General features: G+C 31.3%; 2 protein-coding genes across 4 annotated transcripts in view; both read left to right on the top strand.

Annotated features, from left to right (window-relative positions):
- Positions 1 to 11,108, top strand: part of LOC148190686 (uncharacterized) — a 38,693-nt gene extending 27,585 nt beyond the window's left edge. For 2 of the 3 annotated variants that reach the window (XM_088102002.1, XM_088101999.1), the window contains exons 7-8: positions 10,550 to 10,643; positions 10,787 to 11,108. In XM_088102002.1, the coding sequence (XP_087958128.1) occupies positions 10,550 to 10,643; positions 10,787 to 10,818 (126 nt within the window). In that variant the 3' untranslated portion in view covers positions 10,819 to 11,108. Of the gene's footprint in view, positions 1 to 10,549; positions 10,662 to 10,786 lie in introns of all 3 variants that reach the window. The other variant, XM_088102001.1, reaches the window with a different exon arrangement.
- LOC148190687 (uncharacterized) lies at positions 6,747 to 9,963 on the top strand. Its single transcript, XM_088102052.1, has 4 exons — positions 6,747 to 7,359; positions 8,938 to 9,167; positions 9,280 to 9,412; positions 9,803 to 9,963. The coding sequence occupies exons 1-4, from the start codon at positions 6,786 to 6,788 to the stop codon at positions 9,961 to 9,963; spliced, it is 1,098 nt and encodes a 365-aa protein (XP_087958178.1). The 5' UTR covers positions 6,747 to 6,785.
- Positions 11,109 to 12,010: the final 902 nt, after the last annotated feature.

The raw sequence follows: 12,010 nt of genomic DNA, 5'->3' as shown, positions 1-12,010 counted from the left end.
TTCACTCTCTCATGCATTTTTTTCATAAAATCAAACTTACATACCCCATTATACTTATGAATAAAATCATCAGAAGTAGGCGGAGGTGATACGATCCTATCTTGGAAAGAGTAAGATTGTTTCTAAATTTAAATCCTCAAGAGACACAAGAAAAATAAATAAAAGAAGAATGCAAAATAAGATAGGGATGAAGATACCATAATCTAACATATTGATATGTTAAGTGAATATTCATCACAAAGATGTTACTTTCTCCTTTGTAAAGCTTCTTCTTGTTTCCTTAGAATTGTAAGATCCTCTTCTAAGATGGCAAGTTAATTGCCTCTTTCAATTCTTTGTTTTTCTTTTAAAAGGGCCTTTTTCTTCCTCCTAAGTTTTAGTGACTTTAATTCTCTAGCAATTTGTGTTAAAAAATTTCTCCTTCACTAGAGTCTCTATCAACTTCGTATGAGTGTTCTCTATCTTAGGTTTCTTTTGAATTTCTAAGATTTAAAACTTTAGTTTTAAGAGAAATTCCAAAGAAGAAGTAGATAGCAAGCTTTTTGAGTTAAGAAAGATAGATGAATCACTTGGATTGCTTAATTAGAAATCTTTCCTAGCCAAGGGAACTATATATTCTTACACAAAACTTCTTAAAAATGGAATTAAGTCAAAGACAAAGATGCCACACATTAAGCTATAAAATAAAACAAAGCAAGCAAAGCAAGGAATAAAGTTCTACACTAAGCAGCCCTAAGGTGAGGCTTGTTGGTGAAGGACAAACTCACCCTGTAAAAACATTTTAATATATGATTAAAGTTCTAGTTAAGAGTTGAAAGAACACCTGAGGCTCCCTCAATAGACTTAATTAGGCCAAGTTACACAATTAAGAATTTAAAACAAATACAACTCAGAAATATAAAGAAAGGAATTTCAAAACTTAAAAGTCTTTAAGTGTTTCACTCTACTCCTTCGCTCTTGCGTCTTTTGTTTTGTTTTTGCACTCGATTGTGTATTTCTCTTGTAGCTCCACTTGTTTTTACTTCCAAAGATGAGTTCCCATACCTCTAAGTAGGAAACAACACCAACTGATATCCAAAAATAAGAGGTTGAGGAAAGTAAAGCAAGAAAAACACAAAATAAATGGAAGCTAAACACAAAGTACAATAACAAAATAACAAAATACTCAATAAAATGTACCTAATAAAATAACATATGAATTTTAAAATCAAAATGACAAAATAAAATAAAGCAAATGCACCTAACGAAATACTCAAGAAAATGTAAAAGCAGTTATGTATAAATTCAAAGAACACTTAGAAGCCAAATGAAAGTTCAAGAAGAAGTAGAATATTTGAAACAAACAAAAGACATATGAACATAAACAAATTGGTACAAACAACTCTAGACATCACATATAAAAGATGTCAGAATTAGAAAAAAATTGGAGAAGAAAAACTTATCTCTTTTAGGCCGTGAGCAAACAAGACTCAAGATACCAAATGATAGTTGTGTTATTTGCTTCTTCAACGCAACTGTGAGTATGGGTGACTCCATGGAAGAATGAGGTTGCAAAAGCATGAAAGAGATGAAGATTTGGTGGCATCTGGTTCAGCTAGAGTGAGCTTTCTAGGGAAAGGTGAGGCCAACTCCTAAGGAAGGAAGCCTAAAGCAGTATGAAAAATAAAACTAATCTAAGGAGAGCTCAAGCATGTAAATCGAACTCAATTTGGACAACATTTCTTTAATAAAACCAAGCTTATTTACAAGAGGTAGAGACCTTTATTTACAGGCCAAGAAACACTAAAAATGATCTTCATAAAGTAAAACCAAAAACAATTCTAGAAATTTGAATTTTGGATGCAAAAGATAGCATGCATATAGTGTGACTTGCCACCTAATCAAGTCACATTTTCCTTGTCATGGTGTGCTCAAGGAGTAGTGCACTCCAAGTTTGCGCCTAGGTTTAAGAAACCCTAGTTTCATGCATCTCATATCAAGCCCAAAAATTAAGTCTATCTCTCCCTTTAGATCTAAACTAGACTTTTAGGTCAAGCCCTATGGTTCAAATAATAAATCCTATATTACTTGGTTCATTATACAAAGAACCAAAATATCCTATTCTAATCTTTACAAAAGAATCTTAGACTAAGTCTTTATATCTTCCTTAACTAGATGAACATTGAGTCTACTGATAAAGCCCAAGCCTCTTAGATCTTTTTGCTTTTGTAATTGGTCCCTTGACTAGGAATTTGCCATCATTTTACTATTCACCTATGATATTATATCCTTATCAAATTATTACTTATGACTAGTCTTATACCATGTTTTAATACTTAGTCGAAACAACGTCCTTGGTTAAGATGATTATTCCTTACATGCTTTTAATGCAAGTTTGTGAATTATTTAGTCCTCGTCATAATTGTGTTACACACTTCTAATGTCTCTTCAAAATGTGTTAGACGAGATCATAAGGTTTGTCTACTTTTGTAATATTTCATGAAATAAGAGATTAGACAAAGTGTTATCTATTCTCCAGACAAAAGTACAATATTTGGTTTTGTCATACATATAGTTTAGACGAAACCTTTAATTATTAATCTTTGAATTAGATGCAATATTTCATATGAATCGATCTTTCATTGCAATTCGTGAAACATAAATTTTTTTCAAATCATTCAATCATAATAAAAATAAAAACAGTATATATGTATTTGGAATGTTACAATTTGTTTGATTCAAATGGGTACTTAAAGAATCAATGAAAAAAGTATGCTACATTGATATAAAAACACTCACTTATTTATGAATTTGTTGTGATTTTATGACTTTAATATTTGTGAATTGATGTTGTTTGTATATTGTAAAAGATTTGTAATGAGGATAGTGAGCATCTCACTCTCTAAATTACATATTAAACTTAGTCTAATTACAGTAGTAGATAAATACCATTCCATGCAATGTTTTTAAATTTCTATTGTATTTGGATGTATACAATGTCATTTTATCTGTGTTATTAATTCTTTTTAAGTGTGTTATATTATCGCATAGTAATTGGTGTGACATCTTAAAAAGTAATTCTAATATGCATTTAACTAACTACATTACACGTATCCATTCAATCGAGATATATGTTACATTCTTTGTCTTGGGACTACAAGTATTCCATGTTCATGGATTACACAAACGATTTACTCTTTCTTCAATGCATTAAAAAAATCTAACAATTTATTATAAATTAAAATTCATGTATTCAATTTGATTTAGATGGTGAGCATTGTATCTGATTTGGCAAAGTCAACTCTGGAGAAATTGATTAATGCAACAATAGAACAATCACGTTATATTTGTTGCTTCACATGCATTACTGATGACTTTGAAAAGGAAAGGGAAAATTTGATAGCAAAAAAGGAAACATGGGAAGAGTATGCTAGAGTGGCAACTAGAAGAGGTGATAACATACGAAAAGATGTCACACATTGGCAAAAGCAAGCTAAAGAACCCTTATTGAAGAAGACACCAAAAAGAAAGTGACATGTTTCTTTGGATGGTGTCCTAACTGCAAATGGCAATATAGTAGGGGGAAGGAATTGGAAAGTAAGACAAAGGAGAGTAGAAGACTTGTTGAACGCAACTTTGAAAATGTTGGAATCAGTCGTGATGTTCCTGACATTGAATATCACTCTTCTCAAAATTACATTTCTTTCAAAAGTAGAAAGTTGAAATTTGAAGAACTTTTTAATGCCTTGAAAGATGACAACAACTATATGATTGGATTGCAAGGGATGGGGGGAACAGGAAAAACAACATTAGCAAAAGAGGTGGGTAAGGAGCTTAAGAAGTCAAAATGTTTTAATCAAGTGATCGATACTACAATATCTAATACCCCTGATATAAAAGAGATTCAAGATGATATTGCAGGACCATTAGGACTGTCATTGAATTGTACCGAATCAGAGAGGCCCAGAAAGTTGAAGGATAGATTAACCAATGGTGACAAAATTCTTGTAATCCTAGATGATGTGTGGGGAGATATCAGTTTTGAAGAAATAGGTATTCCATTTAAGGACAACCACAACAATTGTAGAATTCTTGTGACCACTCGTGATATAAGAATATGCAATAAAATGGAATGTGAGAAGATAATTCAACTTGATATCTTACCAGAGGAAGAGGGATGGATATTGTTCCAAAAGCATGCTGCTTTAAGTAATAAATCCTCTAAAAGCATTCTTGATATAGGTCGCAAAATTTCCAAAGAATGTAAAGGATTGCCAATTGCAATTGTTGTTATTGCTCGTAGTTTAAAGGGCCAGACACGTAAAAAAGAATGGGATTTAGCCTTAAAATCCTTACATAAGTCCATGCACAAACCTGGTGATGAAAATTGGAGTGAAGTTTATACATGTCTAAAGTATAGCTATGATAATATGAAGAATAAAACAACTAAGAATTTGTTCCTTCTATGTTCCTTGTTTCGAGAAGATGAAGAAATACCTGAGGAACTTTTAGTCAGGTTTGCCATAGGAGCAGGTCTCGTGGAGCAAATTGATGTTGATTACAATTACGATGCATATCGTAATGAAGTTATTGTAGCTAAATACAAACTCATAGATTCATGTTTATTATTGAATGAAGAATTTGAAAGTGTAAAAATGCATGATTTGGTTCGTGAAATGGCTTTATCGATAGCTAACAAGGAGATTGTGGCAGTGAATACATCTAACAAGAATGCAATGACAATGGTTGAAAAGGGGAAGAATATTAAATATTTGTTGTGCGAAGGTAAGAGCAAGGATCTATTTTCCTTGAAGTTTGATGGATCTAAACTTGATATTCTAATTATCTATCTGAATGAAATGGAAGATTATTATGTCAAAGTCCCAGATCCATTCTTTGAAAATGTATCAAGAATTCGAGTTTTGTATTTATCAAACGATACTTATAAAGAATTAACGATGTCATTACCACAATCAATTCAATTGCTAACCAATCTTCGATCTTTACTCCTTGAAAATTTCACCTTAGGTGACATCTCTATTCTTGGAAAACTACAAGGCCTTGAGACTCTCGAGTTAGTGAAATGTTGGTTCCTTGAATTGCCGAGAGAGATTGCAAAATTGGGAAAACTTCAATTGTTGAAATTGAATGATTGTATGTTCAAACGGAACAATTCATTTGAAGTGATTGAAAGTTGCAGTTCATTAGAAGAGTTGTATTTCATTCATAATGGCATTTCAAAAACTTCTCATAAAGTACAACTTCCTAACTATCAAAGGTTTTGTATATTAGACTTTTCTTGCTTCTTCATCTGGGAGGAATTTTTTGCAAGAAATTCCTTGAATATGTTCATGGCTGATGAAGTTTTTTCTAAAGAGACATTCAAGAATCTAGTCCAAAAAGCAGAAGTTCTATGTTTAAATGGACTTGAAGGAGTATGGAAAAGCCTCATACCTAACATTATTTTTCCGGATGATGAAGAAGGTATGAATAATCTAGTTGAGATTGCTTTGAAAGATATTTCACAACTCGCATGCCTAATTGACAATAATGACTCTCGTGTGCAAAATGCCTTATCCAAGTTGGTTGTACTTAAACTTGAAAAAATGGAAAATTTGAAAGAAATATGCAGTGGACCCCTTCCCTTTGAATTTCTGAAAAATTTAGAAAAAATCATCCTATCTGATTGCATACATTTTGAAGGCACATTGTTTAAGAGCAACATATCCCTCTACAATCTTAAGCACTTGTCTATATCGGAATGTCCAATGTTGACATCTTTGTTTGAGTTGTCGACCACACAAACCCTAGTGTTGTTGGAGAACTTATCGATAACCAGATGTCGACAACTGAAAAGTATAGTGAAAGATGAAAGCAAAAGGAAAGATTCAAGAGAAGACATAATTGATGCTCATAATGATAACAAGAGTATTGTTTCAGTATTTCCAAATTTAACCACTCTTCATGTCGCCCATTGTCCCCTGTTACATTCTATACTTCCTGTGGTTGCTCCTCGAAATGTTCCAAAACTTGAATATATTTATGTAGTGTATTGTGAAGGACTAAAATACATATTTTGCCCATTCCAAGATAAGCTTGAAGAGGAAGAATCACATCAAAACTTTGAAACGACTTGTTCTTGAATACTTGCCTAATTTTTTAGACATTTTCATGTGTCCATCGGTAAAGAAGTCATCTTCCAAAGATGAGTCGAAAGAACAAAAAGAATCAAACCCCATGAAATGTGAGATTTTACATTGGATCCACAAATATAGAAACAAACGGAAAACTACCAAAATTTCTTTGGATTCCACAGATCAATTGCAAGACTCTTCTAACTCAATGGTAAGTTCTCACCCTTTTTAGCATACATATTTTCTTCATTTTTATGCATATAATTTATCTTAAGGTACAGGTTTATCATTTTATATAGTAATTATAACCATATAACAATTTTATTTTGGGTTGACACTCTGTTAATGTTTCATTTGTGTTTAAAATTGAAAACATTTTTTTTAAAGTAAATTACAATTAATTTGATATTTTCCAAAGATTAATATGTTAAAATTACAATTACAATTAAATATTTCATTAAGATCCATAATATGTTAAATATTTTTTATAAAATTACAATTAATTCTCATGACTCTCTGAAACTTCCTTAAAAAATTAATGTTAATATTTCATTTTTCTATTTATTTACTGTATATATAGATTAAGTGGAAGCATGACACATTTTGTGAATATATATGGTGAATGACTTGCAGCTAAATGACTCCAATGCAAATGATGTGATTGCGCAAGAAATGACTGTCATTTTGACAGAAGTTGCATTCAATAATACACCTCAGATGTCTGTGGGCTCCAACATTTTTCTGACTCTACAAAACGTTACAGAGTTAATAATTGATAAATGTGAAAAAGTTGAAGTACTATTTTGTGCTTCTATGTTGGAATGTTTACCATATCTGCATGCAATTACCATATTTGGATGCAATGAATTAAAACAGATAATTGGGGAGGATACAAAGAATCACAGAAAGCCATTTTTTCCTAGGCTGAAAGCACTTGTCATAGAAGAATGCAACAAATTGAAAAGTGTATTTCCCATTTCAATTTCCAAAACGCTACCAAAGTTAGAAGTTCTGGTAATCGTAAAAGCAAGTATGCTAGAGGAAGTATTCGAAGGGAACAGTGATGAAAAGGTTGAGATTCCAAATCTGAAAACTGCAGTATTTGCTGAACTTCCAAGCCTTCGCCAGAAGATTGAATTTCTCACTGTAAAGCATAGTTGGGTGAAGAATGGTCCAAAATTTTCCTTGTCTTCATCCCTTCCAAGTATTGGAGATATTGTTGCTTCTGCCAAAGGTACTAAATACTATATTTTTTACACATTACGCGTTCGTTTTGCATAATAATATCACAAGCTTGGAATATTAAAAAAAAATCAATTCAACACTTTTAAAACTAGATTGGTCTATTGAATTGAGAATGTGAAAAACGAAACGTACATACACAGATGCTCCATTTAGAATATTTAAAAACTATGTTATTAAGAGTGTAAACGTTGTTAGTCTATTCATTATAACAAACTATATACTCTAGAAATATAACATTGAAGAATTTTAATCATTAGTTTTTAAAAAACATATATGTTTAAAGTTTTAACTTTAAATTATGATTCATTAGAATACACACTTTTGTATTCTTGTTTGTTACTTGTTTGAAGAGGGTGTTAATCTTTCCTGTAGGATATTTTAAAGAAGATCAGCATATATCAAAACGATTAATTGATATTCTTTGTGAGCTTTATGCTTTTGGAGAGATTGGCAAACGAATGTCAGTAGGCTATGAAGTTACAGCTCAAGTTGAATTAATATCGATAACAAGCAAATGGAATTATGCTAAGATTAGAGACAGCCCAATACTTAAACAGGTAAAGTCCTTGTTTAAACCTCAAAATAATAAGACCTCAAAAAACCCTTTTTACTATTAATTGCTTGGGTGTTCCTCCCTCCACCACCACCCTATACTTCCTCCATCTCTCCACATTATTTTAAATACAATTATATCCTTAAGTTAAAAAGATTTTTACTTTTATCCTATTTTAAATAATTTGAAACCCTAATTTTATTTTCCCAGCACCCTTCCACGGAACTCTCTTCCCCTTTCCCCATTTTCGTTTCACCTCCCCCACCTCCCGCACTTCCATTCCTTTTTCTTCCCAGTTTTTTTTGTTTGAAAGCTTCCATTGCCGCCGTGGTGTGAAGGAGCGTCGTCGCCATGGTGTGGAGGAACATCGAGGAGAGCATCGAGGAAATATACATCAACGGATGTGACATTCTTCAACGGATGTCCCCTAATAAAACAAACTCTAAAATAAAAAAACGTAACCTTTAAACGGAGGTGTCATCTTCAACGGATGTCAACATCCGTTTAAGGTAAAATGGATGTCGACATCCGTTTTTCCTTAAACGGATGTTGACATCCGTTGACGGATGTTGACATCCGTTGAACACGAGAGAGACTGCTTGATAATTCTTTCCACCACCACCAACCTTTGCAACTTGTAGTATCTCACAACGACGAAAGAAAAAGAGGAAGAAATATAATGTTAAAATGAAAAAAAAAGTATTTTAGTCATGTACGGGACTAGAATAGGTTATTAGTGAAATAGGTTGTGAATGGGTAAAATTAAAAAATAATAACCCTAAAAATAAAATTTTACTAAGGACAAAATAGTAAAGGAGAGGTGGAAGAGAAAGGTGTGGTGGTAGAGGGAGCAACACCCTAATTGCTTTAAGCTTCCAGAAAAAAACGTATAACGTGTTTTTTATTGTTAATTAATTTAGACCTTAACAGAATAAAAATAAAGGTATTAAAAAACTCAATAATTAAATTTTAAATAAAATTATGATATATTTTAACAAATTATTTTATCAGTAAATAAAAAAAAACTTATTTTTAAGTTTGTTTTTATCTCTCAAAATCTTGAATTATTCCTGACTAAGATTGACGAAGACAACGAACGTCAAAATGACGTTGGATCAAATGAGTTGGAGGAAGTAGAGAACCAAAGCAAAGAAACAATCGAAGATGAACACAATCTTCTTGGAAAAACTCTTGGTTTTCGGATACCATCCATAATATCACCAATAGAAACTCCTATGTACAAAACACATTCACCAGTAAGTTTTATTGTATTTGATGACTTCAATTTTTTGTTTTATTAGTAGTAATGGATATTTCTAATTTGACTTTATAAACATTCAAGATGATAGTTTCACTGAATCTATGCAGGAAAATGAAGAAGAACAAATGACGATACCTTCTTCAAATATTAACATGGAGCTTGCTACAACCAAAGATGTTTATGATGGAGACTTTGAGAGAACATCTAACTCAGTGGTTTCTCAAAATATTAATACTACAGGTTGTGTGACTCTCGTTTTTCTATTTATTTTCTTTACCTACCATACCATTTGAGCAAATTGTAATATAAAAAATTAGCAAAATCTTAAAATTTAATGTTAATGACTAATTTATAATCTAATTGATTATTAATTATAATTTTTTATTCATATTAATAATTATTTTAGAAATTAATAATTTTCAATTTATAAATTAATATCTAAATTAGTCATTGTGACCAATTATTTCTTGTTTTTAAAATTGATTGATATTTAAAAAATTTCTTTTAGTGATAGTTAAAAAAAAATTGATGAAGAAAATATATACTACCCTCATATTTTTTAATTTTTCTATGTTTTCTTTATTTTCATTTCATTCTAATTTCTTTATTTTATGCAAATCTTTATTACAGGGTCAGAACTGACATATCACCATGTAAAGAACATATTACTGGAGATGCCGGATAATCTAGATGAAGATTCTAAAACTGAAGTAGCATCAGGGAGTGAGTTGACTGCATCAAAGGTCAACAGAAATCAATCTATCTCCATTAACATATCTAAATGCAAATGACATGGAATCAAATATTCAATTTAAATTGAAATTTACAAATAACCATTATGTTAGTGTAGGTTTTCTTAGTTTGCCCTTAATTAATGTTGGAGTTAATGATTACTTTTCTTTGTTGAACGGTCAACAACCACGAGGATAAAACAAAAGTCCTTCTATCAACCCTCCTTAAAATAATTAATCTCACATTATTACACATTCAATAAAAAAAATACTACACAAAAATGATCAAGAGGATTCTATGTCAAACAAAATGCTTAACCGAAACTCTTTCCACTTACAAAGAAAACATCATGTGAACAAGTATTTTAATATCGTGTTTATTTTATGTAGGGAATAAAGAGAACATGTGAAGAAGGAAACATATCACCACGTGCAGAGACAATAGCGTTGTCAACTGATTCAGAATCAGTTAGTTCATTACTTCACTTATCAGTTACTTTTGGATGTAGTGAAATATTATATATATATATATATAACTTCCTCTCATGCTAAAAACTAGTGTTGCATGTTTTCTATTCATAAAATATAAAGAGATAGCGTAGGCCTTGAAGCTGATGTTGTAACGAATTGAATTGATTCTATGTAGGAACATGGTGAAGCTCAAGTACCTGTACCATTTTCAGTTGTGAATATAGAACTTGAAGATGTTGGTGTTGGAGACATTCAAGAAGCTTCTCCAGGTTATTAGAAGATCTCTTGTACGTTTTGTTAATTATCTTCATATTGGTCTAAGAGAGTGACATGAATGTTATCACTTGAATGTGTTTTTATTGTTTTTCTTTTAAATGACACGCATGCTGGTTACCTTTTCCTTCCTTTTCAGAGAAACTTGCTGAGATCACTGAAGCTATCTGAATTTGTTGAATTGTTAAAAGAACTGCGTAATTGTGGATTCAATAAGGATTGGTTGGATGATGTTGAAAAACTCAAAAAAATATTTTGATTCCGCGTTTGGAGGATCTTAAACATTAAGTGGCGGAAAATCTTGAGCATTCGAGATATTGATAAATGTTGCTTGTGTTGAAACTTTGGTCTCTCCATATTTTCCTGAGCTATTTATGTTCTCTCAAGTAAAACCAAATAAACCATCATTACTGTTTATTTTATATTTTTAATGCATTTGTGATATCAAAATTAATAGATTAATTTTCATTTCTTCTATTGTTGTCTATGATTAATTATTATCATCTTTGTTGTTTTTTATAATTTTTAAGATATGGAAAGGCATATCATTACCATTGAATATAAAGAAATCAAAATTTCAATATCAACTAAAAATAAAATAGACCGAAATTGTATGTAGTTAGGGTTATTTTTAAGATAGAGGTTTCATTGGTCAAACTATCCAATAAGAATACGGAGATTATTGTTAAGATATGCCAAATATTCTATTAAAGGATTGTGTTAGTTATAATTTAGATATTATTATAATTTGTACAGATTTGTGCACCTGTCATTCCTTTAATAGATGAAGGATTATAGGATCCTTAAATGTATATATATGGTACTCTACTCTTTGAAATAATACATAAGAATTATTCTTTAAATCTTTTATTATGGTATCAGAGCCAACACTGATGTCCTCTAAGATATAGGAATCAGTGCTTTTTTTAATCAAATATTTCTGATGGCTTCTTCCGATGACAATCAATTGGAGAAACATGATTCTGGAACTTCCGCTGCTTCCAAGAGTTATATTTCTACGGCTACCGGATTTGTGACCAAGTCAGGTATATCTAACTCTGCCCTTAATCTTTCTTTTGTTAGTAAGGATAGAGATTGGATAATTGATTCGGGTGCTACTGATCATATGACTTGTGATCCTCATATATTTACTAATTTTTCCTCTAATTGTTCTAAAACTGTTATTATTAATGCCAATGAGGTCTCATCTCCTATTGAAGGTATAGGTACTATATCCCTCTCACCCTCCTTATCGATTCCTGATGTTTTATTTGTTCCTACATTAAACTGTAATCTTATCTCCGTCAGCAAGGTAACCAAATCACATTCTTGTGTTGCCTTATTTTACCCAACCCATTGTCTT

This window comes from Vigna umbellata, chromosome 11 (genome assembly GCF_029865625.1).
Source record: "Vigna umbellata cultivar VRB3 chromosome 11, Vumbellata_1.0, whole genome shotgun sequence".
Taxonomy (NCBI): Eukaryota; Viridiplantae; Streptophyta; class Magnoliopsida; order Fabales; family Fabaceae; genus Vigna; species Vigna umbellata.
This window is presented reverse-complemented; position numbering and strand designations above follow the sequence as displayed.

Coding starts and splice junctions, on each gene's coding strand:
- LOC148190687 (XM_088102052.1), top strand. CDS start 6,786: ATGACTGTCATTTTGACAGAAGTTGCATTCAATAATACACCTCAGATG. Junction 7,360..8,937: donor TGCCAAAGGTACTAAATACT/ATATTTTTTACA, acceptor ATAAAAAAAAAC/TTATTTTTAAGTTTGTTTTT. Junction 9,168..9,279: donor TGTACAAAACACATTCACCA/GTAAGTTTTATT, acceptor GAATCTATGCAG/GAAAATGAAGAAGAACAAAT.